Here is a 25,936-nt window from a genome sequence, read left to right as displayed (position 1 = left end):
TTTCCAATCAAGTGTATGACTCAACTTGTGAGATAATAGCAAATATGTTTCCCCGGATAGTCGACCACTTACATTTCTGATTTTGGATCAGAAGTGCCAAACAGATGCCACTAAGTTAACTAAGTATCACCAGTGGTTATTTTCCACATGGTAAGATTTTTCACGGCTCTACATGACAAGATGGTCTTCGGAGGAATAACATTTCCAGAAGCCAACAAATCTCTTGAGAATAGCTTTAATTTCAATTTCTGCTACTCTGAAAAGCATATCGGGATGTTGACTCTCTCCTGTGCTGCTGGTCATTATACAATTGAGCTGCTGGCGATTATACAATTTGGCACATATTACAACTTCCATATTAAAGTCTTAAAGTTCTGCATAATCTCCGACCTTGCAATTCCCTTTATAGGCAGGTTTGCATCATACCTACCTATTTTTACTGTCTCATTCCCATGGCTTACCAAGAAGTGCTCATATGCTTGCTGAATTAATATCTCTTTCCGAGTCTGTGATACAGCCTCTGAAATTGCTACTGATGAAACCTGGCCACCAGGTCCCCTACTGCAGGTAAGGGTCCATGTCCATGACTGGTCCAGGGATGGCCAAGAAACCTAAAGACGCTCAATCAGAATCTTCCCTGAGACCTACTGATGAAGCATCATTTCAGTGGTAGAATTCAGAGGCATATTTTAGTCATATTTAGCCAGTCAGTTCACTTAGTGTATGTGGAATTTCTTTGGCACCAGCTGTCTTCTTAGGTCTCCTGTTCTAGTGCTCCAGCAACACAGTACTTACCCTGCTACCCCATAACCAATATTGCTGGTTTCTCATATGTCCTTCCAGAGCTCTCATATGCACATACACAATTATAAAGCAACTGTTTTAAATCTTGGTCTTTCACTTAGTAGGTCTTAGATATCATTTTAGTACACAGAGTTCATAGCTGCAGCGTGTTCAGCTGTATGGATGCACTATTATTTAAGTGATCCCTCATTTAGATAGTTTCCAATCTTTTTTTTTTTTTTTTGAAGATTGTATTTATTTATTTGACAGAGAGAGAGAGATCACAAGTAGGCAGAGAGGCAGGAAGAGAGAGGGGGAAGCAGGCTTCCTGTTGAGCAGAGAGCCCAACGTAGGGCTCAATCCCAGGATCCTGAGACCATGACCTGAGCCGAAGGCAGAGACTTAACCCACTGAGCCACCCAGGCACCCCTCCAATCTTCTGAAATTTTATTTATTAAAACCATTGGGAAAAACCCTCCATTAAGTGCCTAGGTTCACTTGTAATAGCTGATCAGTTGTTTACCTTATAAGAATATTTTTAAGCTTGGGAAAGTAATACTCCGATTTTTAACAAATTGACCAGAGCCCCAAACAAAATAACAAACCCCAGAAACTCCAAACCCTTGCTTTACAAGAGGGCGTGGCCCCACCACCTCCAGCCTCACCTGGTGGAGACACTTCCGGGCTTTGTCGTATTCGCTCCTCAAGCAGTAGGCGCTGCCAAGATTAAACAGCATCACCGTCCTGGCAGAGGTGACCGAACTGGGGTAGCACTGAGGGGCCCGCTTCCCAGCTGGGGAAAAAGAGTGTGGACCCTGGTGAAGAGGCTGGGTCAAGAGCAAGGGGGCAACCCAAACTACCACCCCAGCAACTGCTCAGACTAAAGCACAGCGCTGCTTCTTAGGCTGACAAATGAAGGGCACAGAAGGCTTGAGTCTACATCTTTGGGATGCAAGCCAGGCTACTTTAAGTATTTACAGAACTTCTTACTCACTGGATTCCATTGCTTCATTTTCACCTTTGTCTGATCCTACAAAACATGAAAATAAACCTGAGGGGGAAGGACAACAGAGTATATTTTCTAGAAACCTAATTTTGTTTATGAAATGAAAAATCTGGTATCAAAGCAATCTGTCACATTATAGTGTTTACTTTTCATATTGTGGAGGTTATATTAGAAGATACCCACCACCACCCCATTCCTGCGTAATAATCTTGAATAAAGTAAATACCAGTCTCACTTTCTTAAAAAACTTAGGCATGATTTACAACTGACTTTTGAGTGCTTATTTCTACTTTTCCCTGGACTGCAGAATCCCTTTAAGGAGAAAAATACAGTATGAGAATCAAAACAAATTTTTCTACTACCAGCCTTTCAAAAGTGAGAATTTATTTATTTCTTTAAAATAGTCTTTCTTGGGGCAGCTGGGTGGCTCAGTCAGTTGGATGTCTGCCTTCAGCACAGGTCATGATCCCAGAGTCCTGGGATTGGGCCCCGCATCAGCCTCCCTGCTCAATGGAGAGGCTGCTTCTCCCTCTGCCCCTCAATCTGGCTTGTGCTCTCACTCTCTCTTGCTGTCTCTCTCTGAATAAATAAAAATCTTTAAAAGGTGGGGGGGGGGGGGCGCCTGGGTGGCTCAGTGGGTTAAGCTTCTGCCTTTGGTTCAGGTCATGATCCCAGGGTCTTGGGATCGAGCCCCATGTTGGGCTCTCTGCTCAGCAGGGAGCCTGCTTCTCCCTCTCTCTCTGCCTGCCTCTCTGCCTACATGTACCTACTTGTGATTTCTCTGTCAAATAAATAAATAAAAATCTTAAAAAAAAAAAAAAGTCTTTTTTTTTTTTTTTTTTTGGTGGTAAGTAATCTCTAGACGCAACATGGTGTTTGAACTCATACCCTGAGATCAGAGTTGCCCTTCTGACTGAGCCAGCTAGGCGACCCTCTAATGTGAGCATTTAGACCATGTGATAATCAACTCTTAGGTCTATTCAGCCAAAATATGTACAGCCAAATATGTAGAGAGCCAACCTAAAACTTCTTTCCCTTTAAATTTCCACATATCCGAGAAGGCAGTGGAAATGATGACCAGTTCTGATCAAGTGTGTCCTCACTAACCTTGGTCCTGCTCATTTGAAGAAATCCCTAAGGAAACATCAGTGACATTCTCTGGGTTCAAGTGAGTAATGGCATCAGATATTCTGTCCAGAGAGATGAGGGCTTCTGCAGCATATAAATGGCCCAAAAACCTAAGATGAAAAGAACAGATTCCAAACTGAGAAGTAGGTCATCATCACAAAACACCCAATGTGTAACAAGATTTGGTGTATACATGCTTCACATATTTCAAATTTTTGAACTGAAATAGAAGTTTACAAATGGATCAATTAAAGGCCACTTAAATCTTATCTCTTTATATAAAAGTATCTTAAATAATTTTTATATCAGCTAAGCTGGAACAAATGACACATTATCAATTAAGAAAAAAGTTCAGAACTGGCAAATTTACTATTCTATTTACGCAGAAAATAACATTAACATAAGAAGGGAATGATGTTCTAAAATAAGAGACAGGTCAAGGGATGAATCCTCCAGGCTCTGCTGCTGGAATAGTCAAAAGACATCAGAGTGCCAAATGAGACCGAGAGATTTGGGTTAGATCAACTTTACTTTCTATCCCAAAGTGTCCTGCTTTTCAAATCATCTAGGACACATACGTATCCTCCTGGCTTATAAGAGCCTGCTTCTTCCAGTCTTTTAAATACAGGTCATTTTTCTCTATGGTCACCTGATTGATTTTTCAAAACTAAAACTGGATTAGATATATTATACCCTTGTGGAAAAATCTTAATGACTTTTTCCTACCTGAAAACAGAACTTTCTTCAACTTAGAGTTCTCCAAATTTGGTGCCACTTTTCTATGTCCAGTCAATATTCCCACCCCCTCAAAAATTGCTCTGCTCCTACCAGCCAGTATCTTGGACAGAGCACACCTGCTGTTCCCCCAGGGCCTGGCTTTCTTGGGCAAGCCTGGCCTCATCTCCACAAGTTAATGTCAACTCCTCCTTTAATTTTTAAGATTTCATTTTCAAGTAATCTCTACACCCAACATGTGGCTTGAAATCACAAAACTGATATCAACAATTGCATGCTTTACCAACAGAGCCAGTCAGCTACCTCTCTACTCCTCCTTTTAAATGGCCGGCTACATCTCACCTACTCTACCTAGTCTGCCCACAAATGAATCTGTCCCCATTATCTCGAGTCCTCAAATTTTAGGCTTTTTTCAATATAACCTTTTTAGATATTTACACATATTAACTACTCAAGAGTTCTTTAACTCTTTATTAAGCAATTTCTTCTAATTGCCAGGGGCTGCAATGACCTTTCATTTTGCTTCTCTACCAAATACCCTAACAGAAATGACAACTTTTAAAGAAATCAGTAACTTCAATTTTATTTTGAAATATAATTTAAAAATTTAATTAAAGTAGTATCTATTAGTATCTAGTAGATACTATCTAGTAGTATCTAGATAGTAGTATCTATCACTACAAAACACAAACATATAAATTCAAAGAACTACTTCAAATAGTCTTCTGTGAATTCACTTAAAAAACATTTTCCTTTTTTAGCCAAATGAAATGCTTCATAACACCCAAAGACAAGAAATCTTTGACCAGGTGTACAGAAAGCAAAAAGCTGTGGGGTAAAGCTGCTGTCGTATGTGAGCTGCCAAATGCAAAATCACCTGCTTGTCTTTACTGGGAAGACAGTGGCCTTGTTATTAATTAAGAAACCAATACTTGGGAAAGAAAAAGAACTCAAGAATTAAAAAAAGAAATCGCCAGACACAGCTTGGCCAATCCCTCAAAGGTTGATAAAGTTAAAACCTTCCACCAAATGCCAAGAATCTACTTGGGATTTGAGAACAGTGACCACAATGTCGACCAAAGGATTTGAAAAAGCAGGGAAGATTTGTTGTTTCATTTTTGTAAAAAAGAAAAGCAAACCGAACACTGCTCTCGTAACGGCTGCACGCACGACAGCCTGAGCGCCGAGTCTGGCGGTGGCAACAGCGAGGGCAGCGGCACCGGCTCTGGGCTGCTACTTCACTGAGTTGGGCAGTGGTGCCCTCAGAGGCAACACCATGGCCTTGAACTAGAACTCGGGATCCCTCCAGGCCTGAATGTTAGACAAGGCTTTCTCAAAAAAGGCAGGGGCTTTCTTATAGTTGATTGTGGCAAAGTCTCTTAAGTTACTGGATATTCTCTTAATTCTTTTTTTTTGGAGACACAACGTATGTTTGGGAAACACTGGCCTGAAACAACCTTAATCAATGTTAATTTTAGATGCTTGTATAAAGTAGAAGTTTTCTTAAAGACAAAAATAAACGTCAACAAAATTATTCCTCAGAGTATGATTTCCCAATTGCAAGCAGTGTACATTATAAACAAAGACCACAAAAAGACAAAAGTAATTGTATTTTGGAGATTATAGGTATATACCCACAGGATGAATGAAAAAACAACTGTCCTAACAATAAGCAGAGTATTTGTGGCTTTGAATAAAATTTTTAGCATGGCATCATACAAAGATTCAAAAAATGTTGCATCTCACTCAATATCCATGGAAGGAAAGAGGCGCTATTTAGCTAATTTTAGAATGACAATGACACTAATACTAAAGAGGCATTTGAAGAGTTTGAATAAAACTCATGTAGTCAGAATTCTTATGTCTATTTAAATTGCATTCCTTGGAGATTTATGATGCTGACTAAGCTCCTTTTTTTTGTTGGTCTTCCTCCTGAGGACTCCTCTTATTTTGGGGAACCCTTTGTGAAAATATACTCCAGTCAGGGCTTGTAGCTGCCACGAGAGAGTGCAAAGTTCCTGCCTATTAATACTCAGTGCAGCAAATGCTACTTCCCTTAATCCTTGAGATACAGTTAAGGGAAAAGAACTACCAAATTAATGTTTCAGTCAGTTGGCTTTGTCTAGATAATATATCCCACTGGGGGAGTAAAGAGCCGCAATATGTACCACAAACTAACTGAAAACCTCCAAACAAAATGACCCTGGGACAGAGCAGGGGAAGTCACACTTACTTAAGTGATCCTGACAGCTTGGGCTGCTGAAGAAGTTTATCTGCGTGATTCAAAGCCATAAGGTTATCACCCAGAGCCAGAGCCACGTAAGCACTACAGGCAAGTATGGAGCATCTGAAACACAAAAGAGAAGGGCTGAAAACCTGAGTTACAAAATTGACAATGGCCGCATTTGTTAATTAAATAGGGAAGAACGCCCTAGTTATAGCTGTGACAATCTGGACACTAGGAAAGAAGAGAGGAAGCAAAAATAGTAATGGTAAGAATTAGGATGATGTATAAAACTACCATCTGAGGCAGAGTGTAGCTATCTACCCAAACCATCTTTAGCTTCCATCCAACTGACCCCCATCTTCAACAAAATAACCGAAAGGAGTTAAAATATTTAGCCTGTAAAAAAATAATGTAGTTAATGGCCTAGTGAGAATTTATTTCCCATAGAACATTTAATATACAGAAATAAAGCTCCAGAAGCAGATACTATTCCTTCAAACTCGTTTCACTAAGAAACACAATTAACACACTAAAAAATCCATTTAGCTTACTGTAAAGTGTTATTCTCTGAATCTATTAAGAAGTTTATAGTTCTTGCTAAGCAACAGTATCAAGAGTAACTAAAAGAATTTCATTCATACACGTACTATTACCCTAAATGAATATTCAAGAAAGAAATTAGGCTGAATAAATACACGTGAAGATAAGAACATTTAAGTTACTTTGACTTTGCTAAGTTGCGTTGGGAAGCTAAATTTCTGTTTGGTTTTCTACTTAACAGGCAGCTCATTTAAAACAGGTCTAGCTAAAGACACTAATAGATCACTTGAATGCTAAACAACTGCTCCAAAAAGCAATCTTAAAATAAACCGCTGTCAAATAGAAATGAGGTCTGAACAGCCAACTGCAAATGACCCAACTTAGATATAGGGTTTTGAGTTATGTTTACAAATTACAGTACATATGTGTATCATTAAGTGCATTTGGGTTGTAATTTCAGTCTAAGGAAGAATGCAACCCCCACGGCCCTGCAGTTTTCTAAAAATCTGAAACCCCTGACTAGAAATGGCCTTTCTAAAAGTGCAGCTGGGCAAAACCAGAAATAGCCTGCTGTTTCCTCTTCTCTGGAGGAGTCCTGGTTGTTGGAACCTTGGAAAATTACCCCACTAAAGGCAAAATAGTCCCTTCAGCTCCTCACAACACAGAAAAGGAGACTGGACCCAGGGATTGAGATTTATGGCCGTAGGCTACAATGGTAGGGGCTAAAAGAGAGCCTAATGTGGCCCCTTGTTTTAAGAAGATAGAGCTTGAAATCCAAAGTCATTAAATATATTCTCTAGCTTAGAGTGTGTGATTAGAGTTAGGACTAACATTCAACACCATGGACTCCTAATTCACTGCCCTTCCCATCCTATCATATTGCTTTACTATTGGTTCATAAGACTACCTGAAAATGAAGTAGAAAGAAAAGATTACATTATGATTTTCCCAATGCATACATAACTATGCGTACAAATGTAGGTATTTAAGCTTGTCTCTTTAAAAGGAAAGAAAACAGAATGTAATTCAAAGTTAAAAAGAATTTTTTTTTTTTAAGATTTTACTTATTTATTTATTTGACAGACAGAGATCACAAGTAGGCAGAGAGGCAGGCAGAGAGAGAGGAGGAGGCAGGCTCCCTGCTGAGCAGAGAGCCTGATGTGGGGCTTGATCCCAGGACCCTGAGATCATGACCTGAACCGAAGGTAGAGGCTTAACCCACTGAGCCACCCAGGCGCACCTCAAAGTTTAAATTTTATTTATTTTATTTATTTATTTTTACAGAGAGAGATCACAAGTAGGCAGAGGCAGGCAGAGAGAGAGAGGGAAGCAGGCTCCCCGCTGAGCAGAGGGCCTGATGCGGGACTCAATCCCAGGACCCTGAGATCATGACCTGAAGGCAGAGGCTTAACCCACTGAGCCACCCAGGCACCCCAAAGTTTAAATTTTTAAAGAAGATTTTATTTGAGAGCTAAGCACAGCAAGCAAAAGAACACAAGCAGGGGGAGGGGCAGAGGGAGAGGGACAAGCAGACTCCCCACTGAGCAGGGAGCCTGATGTGGGGCTTGATCCTAGGACCCTGAGATCATGACTCAAGCCCAAGGCAATCGCCCAACCCACTGAGCCACCCAAGCATCCCTCCAAAGTTTAAATTTTCTTACTGATCACGTAATTTAAAATCTAAACCCTGTTCGCAGAACAGAGTAAGTACACACAAGTAACGTCCTCCTTAAAGGGATTTTTTTTACAAGCTTATGGTCAATATCCCTGTATTTCCAATAGCCGTCTTTATGAGCCAGGTTGTCCTGTGGCCACAGCCCCTGGCGGGGCGGCAGGGGGGTGGGGGGCATCTTCTCTCTGATGGAACAAGCAAGGGCCCAAAGAAGGGAGGCACTGGCTAGTTATCTCCTCTGTGCAGAAGCTCCTCAGTGCTTAGCTCTGTGTTGTGAGATTAGGGTGACTTAATTACCTCTTTTGGCTTATTTGTACTACTTTAAAATGGCAATAAACACTCACTCATCAGCCAGACATAGTATTGCTTATGAAGAAAAGGACTTTTAAGGTCTAGGTCTCCAAAGGCCTAAGAAAACCATCAGCTCAGGATCTATATGAATGAAAATCATAAAGTATAATATCCATCTTCAAATGGGACATGGTCAAAGGTTAGGGCAAAACATAAGCTCCTTAAAAGCAGAAGCCCACCATCTTTTGTTTCCTGCACTAACACTAGAGCAATTCCTCATCATCCGCACAGTAGGTGTTTAATAGGTACAGTAGGTGTTTAATAGGTAATCACTGAAGACCACAGATTTCAACATTTTTTGACTTACTGCTCCAGGCATCCAGACCTCTACTTGTCTTGTTGGCTGGCTGCCTTGCTGACGAAGCCACCTCCTTCCCAGCTCCCGTAGACACGAGAGTCATCCTGCATGCTCTAGGGCCTAGCATCTAGGATAGCCACACCTCAGGCAGGCTTGCTGGGAAAAGCCTGCCCTGGCCTCTCCCGACAGTAGGGGGCTATTACTGCTCCAGCCCACTGTCAAGCCCACTTTGGGTCTAGAAATCAGTCATGTAAGATGGCAGTTTCTGCTGCCCAGGAAGTCCAAAGTGCAGTTATATACCAAGTAAAAATATGGTTTCCTCAACTTGTACCTCTTTCCCCAGAAGATATCCTATCAAATCAAAACAGGGTAGAAGATTCTAATAATAATCTTTCTTTTCAAAAAATACTTAAATCTGTCAACGCAGAACTCTGTGGCTGGCATTTGGATTAAGAACTGTCAGGATTAAGCAAGTTTCATTGAACAAAACTAAAACTAACATTTATGGCCCCTCTTCCCTTAATGCCTCACAATCTACCCCAATGGCTCATCATCCCCACTCATCCTCCTTTTCCTCTAGGAAGCAACACTCCATTCTGCACAATTCCTACAGAGTGGTAACACTAGAAACACATACAGCTCTAATCTACTAAGCCCCTGGAGAAATCACTTTACTTTAGAGAGTTGTTACTTAAATACTGAACCCCCAACCCCCACCCCACTATTTCCTCGAGTCACTGTCCAATCTGCTTTACCAACCACACAGTGGATTTGACAGTTCATCAGACTGGAAGAACTATACCTCAAGGGAAGAGACACACTAGCTTCCCACCCCCCTACCCGCCCCACGCCATGGAGGATCTGACACAACCCCACACTCTCTTCTCTACATGTGGGAGGAGCTTGCTCTAGGTCCACAGAATGCAAACCCTCGGAAAGGAAAGAATAAAAAGAAGAAAGAAATGAGGGTAGGGACTTTCCTTAAAGCATCAAGTTACAGCAAGGCAAATAAGACTGGGCATTAATATCTGCCAAGCCACATATTCTGTGAGTTAAATGACTATAAACCAAATGTCTGAAATAGTTTAACCCTTTTTAAAAGAGGCTAAAATGGGGGTAAATCTAGTCAGTCAAAATGTGTAAAAGGAAAATAAACTTATAAAGCAATCTTACAGCAAATATGTTTGAAAAACTGGACCAAAAATTCCAATAAGAATTTCTACCAGGGGAGGTGCTTGGGTGGCTCAGTTGGTTGGGCATCTGCCTTCAGTTCAGGTCATCGTCCCAAGGTCTTGGAACTGAGCCCCACAATGGGAGGCTAGGCAGGGAGCCTGCTTTTTTTTCCTCTCTCTCTCAAATGAATAAATAAAATCTTAAAAATAATAATTATTTCTTCCAAGCTGAATATGGTACTAGATTATACTATTAAAAAAAAAAAGAAAAGAAAATTCAGGCACCTGGCTGGCTCAGTTGGTAGAGCTCTTGATTCTTGATCTCAGGGTTGTGAGTTTGAGCCCTATAGCGGGCATGGAGCCTACTTTAAAAAAAAGTCTTTCAAGTGATTTCCATTATATACAGTAATTTCGAAGTGTTAAACTTACCAATTTTCAATCTTTTTTTTTAAAAGATTTTATTTATTTATTTGACCTCTGTCAAAAGGAATACATGCGGGGGAGAGGGAGAAGCAAGCTCCCTTGCTGAGCAGGGAGCCTGATGCGGGGCTTGATCCCAGGACCCAGGGACCATGACTTGAATCCAAGGCAGAAGCCAAACAACTGAGCCACCCAGGAGCCCCTCAACATTCAAATCTTAAGAAAATTCAAACATATTTTACTGTACATGCTTTGTAAACATTTTGCTTTTCTAGTGACAGTTCTGTACAAAAAGCAGCATACTCACAAACACACCCCAAATCCAAAACAAATAGAAGCCCAACAGAAAGAAGCTGAAAAAAGTTTTTTCAACCAAATCTAGCAACTCAATGTAACCAGTCCTAGCCTAGGCAGCAAATAAGATTCAGGAAGTCACAGACACAGCATTTTATATACAGAAGGGACCTAAATATCATCCGACCCAATTCAATTATTTGACAGAAAATTAAGACCTATAGGGGTTAAAGGATTTGTCCAATGTCAGCAGTGGCCATATGGGCTTCCACAGCAATGGTATACCACGGAAGAATTACTTGAACCCTGCCAATATGAACACTACTGACGAGTGAAGGAAATGTCACATGTGCAGGTTCCTTCTCTGGTAGAATTGATTATAGGTGGATACATTTTTGCAGGACCACACACTCTCTGTAAGAGCAACAGGAGAGTCAAAAGATTGTTAGCCATAATTCTGTTTTAGGTATGTCTTACGAGCTACAATATAACCGCTAAGCTAAAACCAAAAGAAACTGGATTCCTTAGGTACACCAGAACTGACTATAATACTTACGTCATCAACAATTTGTTTGATTTATCTTCTCACAAAAACACTGGGTCATGGGAGGTCCCCTTTAACTGAATGGGAAATCATTCACTAAGTGTTATATCAAATTCTAAATGAATTAATTAAAGTTTTATAATTTATACTTAAAATAAATGGGTTTAATTAAATTTGATCCAAACACTTCCTTTTATCCATTCTTGAGCCTCTTATTAAAAAAAAAAAAAAAAAAGACAAACTGAAATTTAACTTTTATTCTATATGCTGTGATTTTAATTTCCCATGCAGACATTTGCTATGTGGGCCCCCAAATTACTTCCTACCCTTTTCCAATTCCGTTACACTTTTTTGCAAGTTCTAGAGCAGCTCCATTTTAATTTCACAAATTAAAAGTTCAGCTAACACCACAATCTTAGAATGAATAACGAAGATGTCCTACAATATGCAACATGTAAAAATCAGTACATACCTAAGCCAGTTATTAAACCACTGTGCAACAACAAAATGTTACTATATGACTAAGCCTATGAACTTACTTCTTTCCTGTTAATAAGGTACCAGCATATGAAAGAATTAGGTTGAGCTCTTACTTTATATCGTATATAAAAATTAACTGAAAAAGAGATGAAAGTCCTACATCTAACAGGTAAAACTATAAAACTCTTAGAAGAAAACATAGGGGTTAAACCCTTATGACCTTGAATTTGGTGAAGGACTCTTAGATGGGACACAAAAAGCATGGTCAATAAAAGAAAAAAATAAGGGGTGCCTAGGTGGCTGAGTTATTTGGCTCTTGATTTCAGCTCCGGTCATGATCTCACAGGGTGCTGGGATTGGACCCATGTTGGGCTGCATGCTCACTGCGGAGTCTGCTTGAGGATTTCTCTCCCTCTGTCCCCCCCATTCACATTCTCTAAAATAAATAAATCTTAAAAACAAAAAGGAAAAGAAATAGGGAAGTTGAACATCAAAATGAAAAACTTTTCCTTCAATTTTGTTTTTTAAACCTCAATTAAAATGAAAAACTTGGGGTGCCTGGGTGGCTCAGTGGGTTAAAGCCTCTGCCTTCGGCTCAGGTCATGATCTCAGGGTCCTGGGATCAAGCCACGCATCGGACTCTCTGCTCGGCGGGGAGCCTGCTTCCTCCACTCTCTCTCTCTGCCTGCCTCTCTGCCTACTTGTGATCTCTGTCTAATAAATAAATAAAATCTTAAAAAAAAAAAACTAAATAGTAAAAGGGTAATATAACCCAATTAAAAAACAGGCAGAAGATCTGAATAAACATTTCTCCAAAGAAGATATACAAATGCCCAATAAGCAGAAAAGAAGCCCAACATCATTAATTTTCAGGGAAATGTAAATCAAAGCAAATGAGATACCACTTCACACCTTCCACAATGTATAATCAAAAAGATGGGCAATAACAAATATTAGTGAGAATGTGAACTGAAATACTCATACACTGCTGGTGGGATTATAAAATTGTACAGCCATTTAGAAAACAGTCTGGCAATTCCTCAAGTGATTGAACAGAATTATTTTACAATCCAGCAATTCTACTTCTAGGTATATACCCGAGAAACAGAAAAACACATGCCTGCACAAACATTTGTACACAAATGTATACAGCAGCATTATTCATAATAGCGTAAAGACAAGGGGTGTCTGACTGGCTTAGTCAGTAGAACAAGTGACTTTTGATATCAGGATTTTAAGTTCAAGCCCCACATTGGGTATAGATATTACTTAAAAAAAAATTTTTTTTTTTTTAAGATTTTATTTATTTGACAGAGAGAGATCAGAAGTAGACAGAGAGGCAGGCAGAGAAGAGAGGGAAGCAGGCTCCCTGCTGAGCAGAGAGCCCGATGCGGGACTCGATCCCAAGACCCCGAGATCATGACCTGAGCCGAAGGCAGTGGCTTAACCCACTGAGCCACCCAGGTGCCCCTACTTTAAAAAATTCTTAAAAATATATATTTTTAGGGGCACCTGGGTGGCTCAGTGGGTTAAAGCCTCTGCCTTCAGCGCAGGTCGTGATCCTGGGGTCCTGGGATCGAGCCCCGCATCGGGCTCTCTGCTCAGCACGGAGCCTACTTCCCTTCCTCTTCTTCTGCCTGCCTCTCTGCCTACTTGTGATCTGTCAAATAAATAATAAATCTTTAAAAAATATATATTTTTAAAAAGATTTTATTTATTTGATAGAGGGACAGAGAGGACAAGCAGGCAGAGTGGATCCCTACTGAGCAAGGAGCTCGATACGGGACTTGATCCCAGGTCTCTGGAATAAAGGCCTGAGCCCAAGGCAGATGATTAACTGACTGAGCCATCCAGAAGTCCTGAAAATTTTTTTAAAAAAGGACAAACAATCCAAATGTCTTTCAGTGAATGAAAGGATAAACAAAATGTGGTATACTTATACAATGAAATACTATTCAGCTATAAAAACGAATATGATATATGCTACAACTTGGGTAAACCTTGAAAACATCCTAAGTGAAAGAGAAGCCAGACATTAAAGCCCACAACACTGATTCCATTCAAATGAAAGTCCAGAATAGAAAAATCTATAGAGCTAGAAAATAAATTATTTTTATTTTTTTTTAAAGATTTTATTTATTTCTTTGAAAGAGAGAGAGAGAGAACATGAGAGGGGAGAAGGTCAGAGGGAGAAGCAGACTCCCCACAGAGCTGGGAGCCCGATGCCGGACTCGATCCTGGGACTCCGGGATCATGACCTGAGCCAAAGGCAGTGGCTTAACCAACTGTGCCACCCAGGTGCCTCTAGAAAATAACTTAAATAGAGCTGGGAGTAGACTGGTACAAAGGGATGACACGTAGAGGGTGCACAGTTTCTTTTGAGGTGATGAAAATGTTCTAAAATTGACTGTGCTAATGGCTGCACAATTCGGTGACTATACTTAAAAAGCAGTGGATGGAGTGCCTAGTGGCTCAGTGGTTTGGGCCTCTGCCTTTGGCTCAGGTCATGATCTCAGGATCCTGGGATCAGGGCGCATTGGGCTCTCTGCTCAGCAGGGAGCCTGCCTCCCCCACTCTCTCTGCCTGCCTCTGCCTCCTTGTGATCTCTCTCTGTCAAATAAATAAATAAAATCTTTTAAAAAAAAACAGTGGGTTGTAAATTTTAAATGGGGAGATTGCATGGTCTGTGAATTGTATCTCAATAAGTGTTTTAAAAATTTAAGGTATCAGTAGAAGTCAATAAATGTTTGTTAAATAAGATCTTAAAAGTATACCCTTTTAATATAGTCATTGTATAAGAAAATCATTATCTCTCAAATGCATGTGGCAACATTAATACTTAAAGCAGATGGTCAAAATATCAATCCTGCACAAGTGTCTACACTCTTTTTTAAAAAAGATTTTACTTATTTATTTGAGAGAGTGAGTGAATGATAGAAGGAGTGTAGGCACGTGAGCAAGGGGAGGGGCAGAGGGTGAAGAAGCAGAATCCCCCACGGAGTGGAAAGCCTGACACAGGGTTCACTCCCAGCACCCTGGGATCATGACCTGAGCTGAAGGCAAGCGCTTAACCATGCTCCTACTGTCTACATTTTTTTTCCCCAAAGATTTTATTTCTTTGACAGAGAGAGAAACAGTGAGAGAGGGAATAGAAGCAGGGAGAGTGGGAGAGGGAGAAGCAGGCTTCCTGCTGAGTGGGGAGTCTGATGTGGGGCTCAAACCCAGGACCCTGGGATCATGACCTGAGCTGAAGGCAGACGCTTAATGTATTTAAAATAGTTTTAATGTGGGGCACCTGGGTGGCTCAGTGGGTTAAGCCGCTGCCTTCCGCTCAGGTCATGATCTCAGGGTCCTGGGATCGAGTCCCGCATCGGGCTCTCTGCTCAGCGGGGAGCCTGCTTCCCTCTCTCTCTGCCTGCCTCTCCATCTACTTGTGATTTCTCTCTGTCAAATAAATAAAATAAAATAAAAAAAATAAAATAAAATAGTTTTAATGTACTTAAAATAACCCACTATGTCTATCATTTCAACATATCATCAATATAAAAATCACTGATACATTTCACATTGTTTTTGGTAATAAGTTTTGAAATCCCTTGTTGTACCATACACTTAAATAGTGCGCCTTTCATGTGCTTAGCAGTGACCTGGTAAGTAGCTCTGGTAGAGGATTCTGTAAACTTAGGGTCTGCAGAATACATGCTAAATAAAAAATGGTTTTGTGTTGTTAAGAAAATAAAATTTTCCACGTCCTCCTACTTCATAAGTGATATGTAAAGGAAACTGACCATGTATTAATCATTAGTGGTTAAATTTTATTTCCCAAAAGAATATATTTTTATTTTATTTTTTTATTTGAGATGGAGGGAGAAAGAGGGAGAGGGAGTGAGAGAGCAGAGGGAGAAGTGGAATCCTGCTGAGCAGAGAGAACCTGATGTAGGGCTCAATCCCAGAACCCTGAGATATGACCTAAGCCAAAGGCAGATGCTTAACTGATTGAGTGATCCAGGCACCCCTCAAAAGAATATACTTAGAATTATATTAATTTTTGTAAGATTTCAAAACACCTTAACATTTTATCTTTTTTTTTTTTCCAAAATTTTTTTAGTGATCTCTACACCCAACATGGGGCTCAAACTCACAACCCTGAGATCAAAACTCACATGCTCTACTGACTGAGCCACCCAGATCCCCCAATACATTGTAATTTTAATGATATAATTTATATATACTAAAATGCATCACTTTAAGTGTACAGTTTGATGAATTTGAATATATACATGTAACCACCAGCCCAATTAAGATACAGAACATTTATATCACTGCAGAAAAATTCTTCAAGTTAATTCCTCCCAACCACTGCTCTGATTTCAATCAACATAAATCAGTTTAGTATAGCTTTGCCTGCCATAAAATGGCATAAATGGAATCATACAGTAGTTTTGAGATTCATTCATATTGATGTTGTGTATCAATAATTTGTTGCTTTTTATAGCTGAATAGTATTCCAGTGTATACAGTGGTTATAATTTAGTTATCTGTTCTCTTCCTAATGGTTACGTGGACTATTTCTAGTTTTTATCTATAAAGCTGCTATGTTTTATTATATGCACAAGTTTTCATTTATCTTGGGTAAATACCTAAAAATAGAATCACCTTTAATTTTGAAAATTTAAGTCCCAGCATTTACTTAATTTAAGGCTGTAGAATGTGTGCACACATGTGTGTGTGCATGTGCTTTCCTAACTGAATGAAAATGATGCTTTTGCAGAGCTCTGAATGATTCAGGAACTGAACAATACTCTAACAGTGTTCATCTGTTCATCTGAGCCTCACAATTAAAATGCTTAGTTGATTTCTGAGACACTTCCTAATGTGGAGCAAATTTCTGTTTTAACTGTGAGAATATTATTCTGAAAACTATCTTAATTCTAATATAGAATCTCACAATTGCTTCAGGTGTCATCTGTCTTCAAAAACATACTTGAAACTTGGTTAGAAATATTTTTTGGGGGCGCCTGGGTGGCTCAGTGGGTTAAGCCGCTGCCTTCGGCTCAGGTCATGATCTCAGGGTCCTGGGATCGAGTCCCGCATCGGGTTCTCTGCTCCGCGGGGAGCCTGCTTCCTCCTCTCTCTCTCTCTGCCTGCCTCTCTGCCTACTTGTGATCTCTCTGTGTCAAATGAATAAATAAAATCTTTAAAAAAAAAAAAAAAAAAAAAAAGAAATATTTTTTGGAAGCCATATTCATTTATATACAAATGAAAAAAAAATTAAAGTACTCAAGAGGCTGTGAACCCATACCATAAGAAGTGGCCAATAGAACACTCACGATAATTTACTGCATATTAGTTATGCTGGAAATAGGAAATGAGGTTTTACATTGCTGTCTTGGGTATCATAGGGCACAAGGGGTCAAATATAATAGTCCATAAAAACTAAACTATACACTAGTCACACACATTTCCAATCACATAAAGAATTCAGGTCAGAAATAGATGAAATCTCTAAGAATTTCATGATCTTAACAGAAAACCAATGTACTCAGTCTCCTTCCTTCTAAAGAAGACAGCTGGCTCTTGCCACAGAACTGCCCTTTAACACGCCCAACTGTATTATGAGCTTTTACAGCTTTGAAAATTACAACACAAATCTTTTAGAACTCCCTCTCTGCACCATTTGTCTCCACATTACCATTATTACTGTCTTGCATAGCAGCTCTTTTTATAAATCTACCCTGAGGCTCCTTCCATCTTGTTCCATTTCCTTTCTACCATCTGCTCCATATACCAGCAAACCCATCCTTACCTCACTTTATGATGATGGAATTCCCTATGGAGACCCTTTGCCCCTTTCCAGGAAAATGAGGAAGTAATTTTATTTTCTCTAAAAATCATCATTCCTCCTACTAGGGCACATGGAAAGCAAAGAGTTATGCCATGAAGGGAACAAAATTCAGAGAGGGGGTATGCCACTCTGCGCATACTCTTCTCTTTAATGCCACTTTCAAAAGGCAAAATTAATTTACACAACTCTGCAGCTGTTCAGCCATTAGATAATAATATACTTGTTAAATGGCATAAAGCCATCCTAAGATTAGTACTCAAAAAAAAAAATTGTAAAAATTAAATCAAATTTAAAAATTATTTAAAATACCTTATTCATTAAGGATTCTCCTTAAAAACTGTGTATAATGATATTCACTGCAGTATTTGTAACATCAAAGACTGAAACATTAAAACAGGTAAATAGGGGGCGCCTGGGTGGCTCAGTGGGTTAAGCCGCTGCCTTCGGCTCGGGTCATGATCTCAGGGTCCTGGGATCGAGTCCCGCATCGGGCTCTCTGCTCAGCAGGGAGCCTGCTTCCCTCTCTCTCTCTCTCTCTGCCCGCCTCTCCGTCTACTTGTGGTTTCTCTCTGTCAAATAAATAAAATCTTTAAAAAAAAAAAAAAAAAAAAAAAACAAAAAACAGGTAAATAGGGGTGCCTGGGTGGCTCAGTGGGTTAATCCTCTGTCTTCAGCTCAGGACATGATCTCAGGGTCCTGGGATCAGGCCCCCGTTCCGGTTCTCTGCTCAGCAGGGAGTCTGCTTCCCCCTGCCTCTCTGCCTACTTGTGATCTCTCTCTCTCTCTCTCCCGCTGGTCAAATAAATAAGATCTTAAAAACAAAACAAAACAAAACAAAAACACAGCTAAATATAAAGGAATGATAAAGTATGTCATATCCATATAATGCAATTCTATTGGTTGGCCCTTAGGGAAGATCTTGGAAACAGAGGACTGGGATGGGTCAAATTTTACTTACACCATACAATATTTTTTCATTTTAAGATTTTATTTTTAAGTAATCTATATACCTTAACACAGAATTCAAACTTCATGACCCTGAGATCAAGAGTCACACATTCTTCTGACTGAACCAGCCAGGCACCCTATACTATATAACTTTTTGTACTGAGATTTTTATCACATATAATAACCTATTAAAAATAGATGAAACCCTTAGATAAATATAAAATGTAGGTGGCTCCATAAAGAGAGATATCTCTAGAAAACATTAGGAATACTGGAGGAAAACAGTACATTTTTTTGGGCAAATTAAAGCATTTCCCCTAATACTGTACTGGCTGATCACTATAATCCACCTCATACCCATGAGCTCACTTTATACCAAGTACAGTCTAGCTTTACTTAATTTGCTTTTTTTTTTTTTTTTAAAGATTTTATTTATTTAATTGACAGAGAGATAGAGAGCACAAGTAAGCAGAGTGGCAGGCAGAGGGAAAGAGAGAAGCAGGCTCTCTGCAGCAGGAAGCCTGATGTGGGGCTCGATCCCAAGACCCTGAGATCATGACCTGAGTCGAAGGCAGAGGCTTTAACCCACTGAGCCACCCAGGCGCCCCAATTTGCTTTGTTTTTACAAATTTTCACTTAGGACAAAAATCTAGCATGGTGAGTTTTAGTAGTATGTTGGAATTTCACTGCTTTTTAAAAATTCAATTTTATTTCACTCAATGGCAACATTCTTCTGTATATTTTGTTACTGCTGTTGTTTCACTGCTAATATATATATATTTTTAAGATTTATTTATTTGAGAGAGAGAGAAAAAGAGCATGTGCATGAGGGAAGCAAACTCCATGCTGAGCGCAGAGCTCAACATGGGGCTCGATCCCACGACCCTAAGATCATTACCTGAGCTGAAATCAAGAGTCAGACACTTAACCGACTGAGCCACAGAAGTGTCCCTTTACTGGTAATTTGTTACAGTACTTTTATCTCCTTGCTATCTTATGGGTCATCTGAGAATTCAAGAAATTTTAGTATAACTAAAGATTACTGAAGAAACATTTTTTTTTTTAAAGATTTTATTTTTTTTGAGAGAGAGAGACAGCAAGACAGAGCACAAGCAGTGAGAAGTGGGAGAGGCAGATTCCCCACAGAGCAGAAAGCCTGGTGCAGTGCTGGATCCCAGGACCCTGGGATCTTGGCCTGAGCCGAAGGCAGATGCTCACAGACTAAGCCACCAAGGCGTCCCAAGGAAACATTTAATTAACTTTGTCAAGTTTCAAAAAACCAAAACTTTACTTTCAAAATCTTATATGGCCAATTCATTTCTAACTGAACTAAAGATTTAATCCTCCATATAATCAGAGGATTAATTCCTTCCTCCTGATAATAAAACCCAGGACAGAGAGGGGTATTAATGCAAAGAGGGAATTTCTGGTATACCTCAATAGAATAAAATAAAGAAATAAAAAGTTGTTGTCTAGGTGAGAATGGTGCATAGAGCCCTGGGCTCATGGACAGCAATGCCCTATCATAAACACACTGATCTGACAGGATATGATCAGGAAAAGGGCACATCTTGGGGGCATCTAGGTGGCTCAGTCAGTTAAGCGTCTGACTCGAATTCAGCTCAGGTCATGATCTTGGGGTTGTGGGACTGGGCACTGTGTCAAGACTCTGCACTCAGTGTGGAGTCTGTTTGAGACTCTCTCTCACTCTGCCCCTCCTCCGGTCCACACAAGCACCCTCTCTCCTTTTCTCTCTCTCACACACAAAACAAACAAATAAATAACTTACTAATTAATGAATGATTATAATTATTATAATTAATGAATCCCCTCTCTCTCAAAATAAATGAATAAAAATCTTAAAAATAAAAGAAAAAAGAAAAATGAAAACGGCACATCTTTATTTAAATAGGGGGAAAAAAAGAGAGAGAGAGAGAAAAGAATACATCCACTGGCCAATCTTCCTCCAAAAATACTAGATATGCAAGGAGGGGCATCGCTAACATTAATGAAATATCATCCTTTTTAACAAATTAGAAAAAACAGATACCCCGTAAGAAAATAAAAATCATCAGTTATTCCACCATTCAGGGATAACCACCATGAAGGTTTTGACATAGATCCCTCTAATTATTTTATGCAAATAAATATATATATGTTGTTTTATAAAAATATAATTTTAAACTGTTTAGACCTAGAATCTTAACATTTTATAGTTGTTTCATTTTTGATTTGAAAGTTAAGTGAACTTAATCAAATGGATTATACTATGAAAAATTACACACAGTAAAGATAGATCCCTACTTTATTCATTGCTATAAAATACATTCTAGAGGAAACAGAAATTTAGATTGGTGATTGTGACAAATGCTAGAACAAACACATGGGTGAATTATTTTCTCATCCTTGGAGGCAAGAAGGCCTTTCTACACATTACATGAATACTTATGAAATTCTGTTTTACAACTAATATCACAAACAAAGGCCAATTTCTATAATATATAAGAACTCTTGTAAAAAAAAAAGGATGAAAATCCCAATATGAATATGGTAAATTCTACAAATAGGCGGTTCACAGAAAAAGAAATGCAGGCCATCAGTAAACCTTGGCATCAGACTGAGCACCTTGAGCAGACTGAAAGAAATGCAAAATTTTAAAGTGATGCAATTTTTCACTTCTTAGGGTACAATCACAAGGAAAAAAGGGACACCCCAAATCTCACCACCTAATAACTAAGCTACTAATATCTTTTTCTCCTAAGTGTTGGACATCTGCTTAAAAAAAAAAAAAAAAAAAAAAAGATTTATTTATTTGAGAGAGACAGAGAGCATGCCAGTTGGGGGAGGGGGAGAGGGAGAGGGGAACAGAAGTAGACTCCCCACTGGGTGTGGAGCCCCATGTGGGGCTTGATTGCACAATCGAAGATCAGACCTGAGCTGAAATCAAGAGTTAGACACTCAACTGACTGAGCCACTGAGGTGCTCCTCACCATCTGCTTTTGTTTTCTTTGTTTAATTTTATTTATTTATTTGTTAGAGAGAGAGAGAGCATGCACAATCAGGTAGAGTAGAAGGTAGAGGGAGAGGGAGATTCAGGCTCCCCAATGAGCAAGGAGCCGGACACTGGGCTCGATCCCAGGGCTCTGGGACCGCAACCCGAGCTGAAGGCAGTTGCTTAACCAACTGAGCCACTGAGGCACCCCTTCTTTTTGAAGGCAGTGTTTTTTCCCTCTATCTCTAATTTCTCTGTACCTTTTACAAGGCTAGCACTGTTAAGAAAAAAATGGGAATAAATGAAATGTTTCCAAAAGTAATCCATCAATTTACAATGCTACCAGCAACATATATACGTTTAAATATATTTTTGTCAATCTTGTGCAGTAGGCAAAAACATAAGAAATCACGGCTCTTGAAAAATAGTAATAATTCTAGTAAAAGAAATAATGGCTCTTTCTTTACAATTCCATTACTGAAATCATTTTTTAAAAACGATTTTCTTTATTTGACAGAGAGAGAGATCCAAAGTAGGCAGAGAAGAGGGGGAAGCAGGCTCCCTGCCGAGCAAAGAGCCAGATGCAGAGCTTGATCCCAGGACCCTGAGATCATGACCTGAGCAGAAGGCAGAGGCTTAACCCACTGAGCCACCCAGGTGCCCCCTACTGAAATCATTTTTAAAAGTAATGCTGTATCGTTCAGCCTAGCTCCAGAAATAATATGAGGAAATTATGGTCAAAATATATCAAATTAGTTTTAAGATAAATTTATAGACTTAAAGTCAGCTAACTCTAAGAGTAAAAATGAAGAAAATCACACTCAGACTCATCAGTCTAACTGCTGAAAAACAACAGATAGAAAAATGGCACCTCTGTAGAATGACTATAAACTTTTAATCACAAATAACAGAGGTTGAAGATAATGCAGTGACCTCTTCAAAGAACTCAGTGAAAGGAAAAACAAACTACCAACTGAGAGTTCTATTTTTAGCAAAAACATCCTCTAAAGACAATTGTAGATTTATTTATTTATTTATTTTCGGACACAGAGAGAGACAGCCAGAGAGGGAACACAAACAGAGGGAATGGGAAAGGGAAAGGCAGGCTTCCTGCCAAGGAGGGAGCCCAATGTGGGGCTCGATCCCAGGACCCTGGAATCATGACCTGAGCCAAAGGCAGATGCTTAACAACTGAGCCACTCAGGCACCCAACAACTGTAGATTTAAACAGCTAAAAGTATAAAAACAAAAACCAAAAAACCTAGGAAAATTAAGACCTATATTGTAAGAAATGTTGAAAGAAGAGCCTCAGAATGAAGAAAAATGGTATCTTATGGAAACTAGAATCAGCTGAAAGTGGTAATTATCTTGCTGAATATAAAAGATGGATTTTCTCTTTGAAGATTTTATTTTTTTTAAGATTTTATTTATTTATTTGACAGAGAGAGACACAGTGAGAGCGGGAACACAAGCAGAGAGGAGTGCACAAGGGAGAAGCTGGCTTCCCGCTGAGTGGGGAGTCGGATGTGGGGCTAGATCCCAAGACTCTGGAATCATGACCTGAGCTGAAAGCAGCCACATAATGACAAGCCACCCAGCACCCATCAAGATTTTATTTTTAAGTAATATCTATACCCAACATGGGGCTGAAACTCAGAACCCCAAGATCCAGAGTCGCATGCTCCACCAACTGAGCCAGTGAGGCACCCAAGAAGTAAGTATTCTTGGCAAAATATTAATAAATTGAATCCAACAATTTATAAAAAAAATAACACATTTTGACTAGCGGGGTTTATCACAAGATTGAAAGGTTGGTTTAACATTTGACATTCTATCAATGTAATTCATAACATTAACAAAGATTGGAAATAATGTACACTAGTTGCTATACTAATTTTGTTTAGATACTCACTTTAAGTTTTCTAATTCTTGTTTTCTCAATGGAGAAGAAGGTGGAGCTGGAATGAATTTATCTCCATCATGGCTTTTACTGCTAAAATAAAGATAGACTCTAAATTATGAAAAGCAAATAAACAATTAAATATAAAATTGTTTCCCTCTCCCCACTCACATGCAATTGTTTATGCCAAACATAAAAAGAGCCAAAAACAACAAATGCAAAATGCTTAGTAGGTTGGTATCACCAGTGTGTTAAAGATATACTGTATTTCAGTTTTTTTCCCCTGGTACAAAATACTGTTTCTAAAAATTTCTAATTGTAAATAGTATCTCTACAAAGGAAACCACTCCTGTATTTTCACGTTTCTTGGTCTTCTGATTGCTTTTTATCAACTACAGCAAAACATAACCCCCTGATGGAGGGAAAAAAAAAAAACCCTGTGATTTTGTTTCAAATTTTCTTTAATACATATATTTCTATCAAAATCAACAAAAGACACTGGAATGAAACACTTCAATTTAAAGGTGCCATGTGCAAAAAGAACTTTATATATAATGGTGTTTTATTATTACCAAAAGTTCTCTTAATTTCTAGAGTGGTTAGTATTTAACTTACACTAAAAAAGTATAGAAATATTCTGGAGGTTAATGGTTTATGGAATAGTACGAGAAAAGGCACAGGTTAAGAAGAAAGGAGAAGTTTCAGGATTTAGGTATTTTAACAAACGTAAAAACAAAGTGCCCTCTCTGAGAGCAATTTCTTTACAAATACTCCTGTTAAAGAAAAGCTGTTTCTTTCCACTTTTCGAAGGTTCTCTCCTCAGTCTTCAAATTACTTCTCTCTTCCAGAAATACTTAACATTCATACTTTCCTTTCTTATTATTCAAAACAGGGGATTTAGGAAATTCAGGCTCCAGATTTTAGGAATTCATCTAAAGGACAAAGAGGCTTACTGATGAAGTCATAAGGGGTTTCACCAAAGGGGGCCAAAAGGATTAGAATACCTGCAAGTTTCACTGCTTTCACTGCTTTCCGTGTTCCCACCTAATTGATTACTATTTTTAGACCCATTTTCCTGCTTTGGATCTTGCTGTTCCTCGGGTAAGAGCAACAGGCATTTTCTGAGACAAATGGCTGCAAACTCCATACTGGCTACAGGAATGGCTGAAGACTGTCCATCACTTAAAAAAACAAAACCAAATTAGCTAAGTAAATAACTTAAAAATAAATAAGACTTTTCTAGTATCAGGAAAAAAACCAATATAACTGTAAATGAAAATTTGCCAACAGGTAGAAATTTGAAAAAAAAGCAGTTATAAAAGAATCCTAAAGAACCTAAATCCTAAATATTACATATAAAATTTAAAAACGTATGAATAATATATAGCAAGTACAAACATCACATAAATTGTACTCTAGGAATGGGATTAAGGATGGAAACCAGCTTAAAGGTTATCTGTAATGTTGCTGTTAATGTAACAGAAGAGTTATAGACAAGGAAAACTGTAGTGAGGACCGGGGCAAGTACAGTAAGAATTGGAAAGAACGTAGATATTCACATTTGAGTCTCATTTGGGTTGATCTCATTTTGAAAATACTTCTAAGTTTTGTCTTATAATTTTTTTGAGATTTTATGTAACTTTCTATTGTTCAATACACCAAACTAATCTTTATTAGGAAAATAAAGGTGAAAAGCAGTAGTAATTTTGAAATTGTAAGAAGATGATCCTTCATCTTAAGCCTTTAAAAGAAAAGTGCATTATGGTTGAAATAAACTAAGACCAAACTATTGTGTGCCAGTTACTATTATTAAAACTTTGGGAGAACTTTTAAATGGCAGTGGAACAATTTTATTTTTTGGAAAAGTAAAACTATAGCAAATTTTTTATAAAGCTTACTACTTTAGAAATAACAGCAACTCCAAATTGGAATCTTTATACAAGATAAAAATGTTCATATTTAAAAGTTATTGAAGGGTTTACATGTGACAGCTTTCTAATGCTTTGGTTACTTTGTGTATTATTAGTACTTTTCTTTCTAAATACTAAGAATTAGTTTTAGGGACTATAAGAAAACACCTAAATAAAAAGCATCTATGATAAATTACATAATAAATTATATAAAAAGGAAACATCAAGATGCCCTCTTCTGGACATTGTGAATAATGGTACTGAATAGACCAGGGTCTCTCAGGCCATCAACAGTTTCAGCACAGATGTAATAAAATGAAATCCTGTATCAGGTAATACTCACTGTGAACCTATACAGGGGATGTACTTGTTGAAGTAGCAATAAAATCTAGCTACAAAGTGGTTCCTCCCATGAAGTGATAAGTCTTTTGCATATTTTTATACATAAATAATATTATGTGAAACAATGTTAAATATCTAGACTTCCTCTTTGCAAAATACTTACTTATATACAGTATTCTGTATGGACTGTGATGCCAGAACTATTTTACGATGATAGCCTTGACCAACAATAGACTGTACAATTCCTTTCTTACTTGGAAGGCCTTTAGTTTCTTGTTCAGCAGTCTGCAAAATACAAATAATTTCCAATTAATTTAATGCAACTGTAAGACAGGATGTGAAAAATGAT

The 25,936-nt window shown here is 38.6% G+C and overlaps 1 protein-coding gene across 7 annotated transcripts in view; it reads right to left on the bottom strand.

The window, feature by feature from the left end:
• CNOT10 (CCR4-NOT transcription complex subunit 10) overlaps positions 1–25,936 on the bottom strand; it is a 75,796-nt gene that overhangs the window by 3,564 nt on the left and 46,296 nt on the right. For 2 of the 7 annotated variants that reach the window (XM_032361196.1, XM_032361526.1), the window contains 7 exons: positions 25,751–25,872; positions 24,340–24,516; positions 23,348–23,428; positions 5,886–5,999; positions 2,897–3,027; positions 1,778–1,834; positions 1,449–1,576 (listed from right to left, as the gene is read on the bottom strand). In XM_032361196.1, coding sequence (XP_032217087.1) covers positions 1,449–1,576; positions 1,778–1,834; positions 2,897–3,027; positions 5,886–5,999; positions 23,348–23,428; positions 24,340–24,516; positions 25,751–25,872 — 810 coding nt within the window. The remainder of the gene's footprint in view (positions 1–1,448; positions 1,577–1,777; positions 1,835–2,896; positions 3,028–5,885; positions 6,000–23,347; positions 23,429–24,339; positions 24,517–25,750; positions 25,873–25,936) is intronic. The other 5 variants (XM_032361601.1, XM_032361678.1, XM_032361277.1 and 2 more) reach the window with 5 other exon arrangements.

Source organism: Mustela erminea, chromosome 1, assembly GCF_009829155.1.
Source record: "Mustela erminea isolate mMusErm1 chromosome 1, mMusErm1.Pri, whole genome shotgun sequence".
Taxonomy (NCBI): Eukaryota; Metazoa; Chordata; class Mammalia; order Carnivora; family Mustelidae; genus Mustela; species Mustela erminea.
Note: the sequence above shows the minus strand (reverse complement) of the source record. Positions and strands in the feature narration are given on the sequence as shown.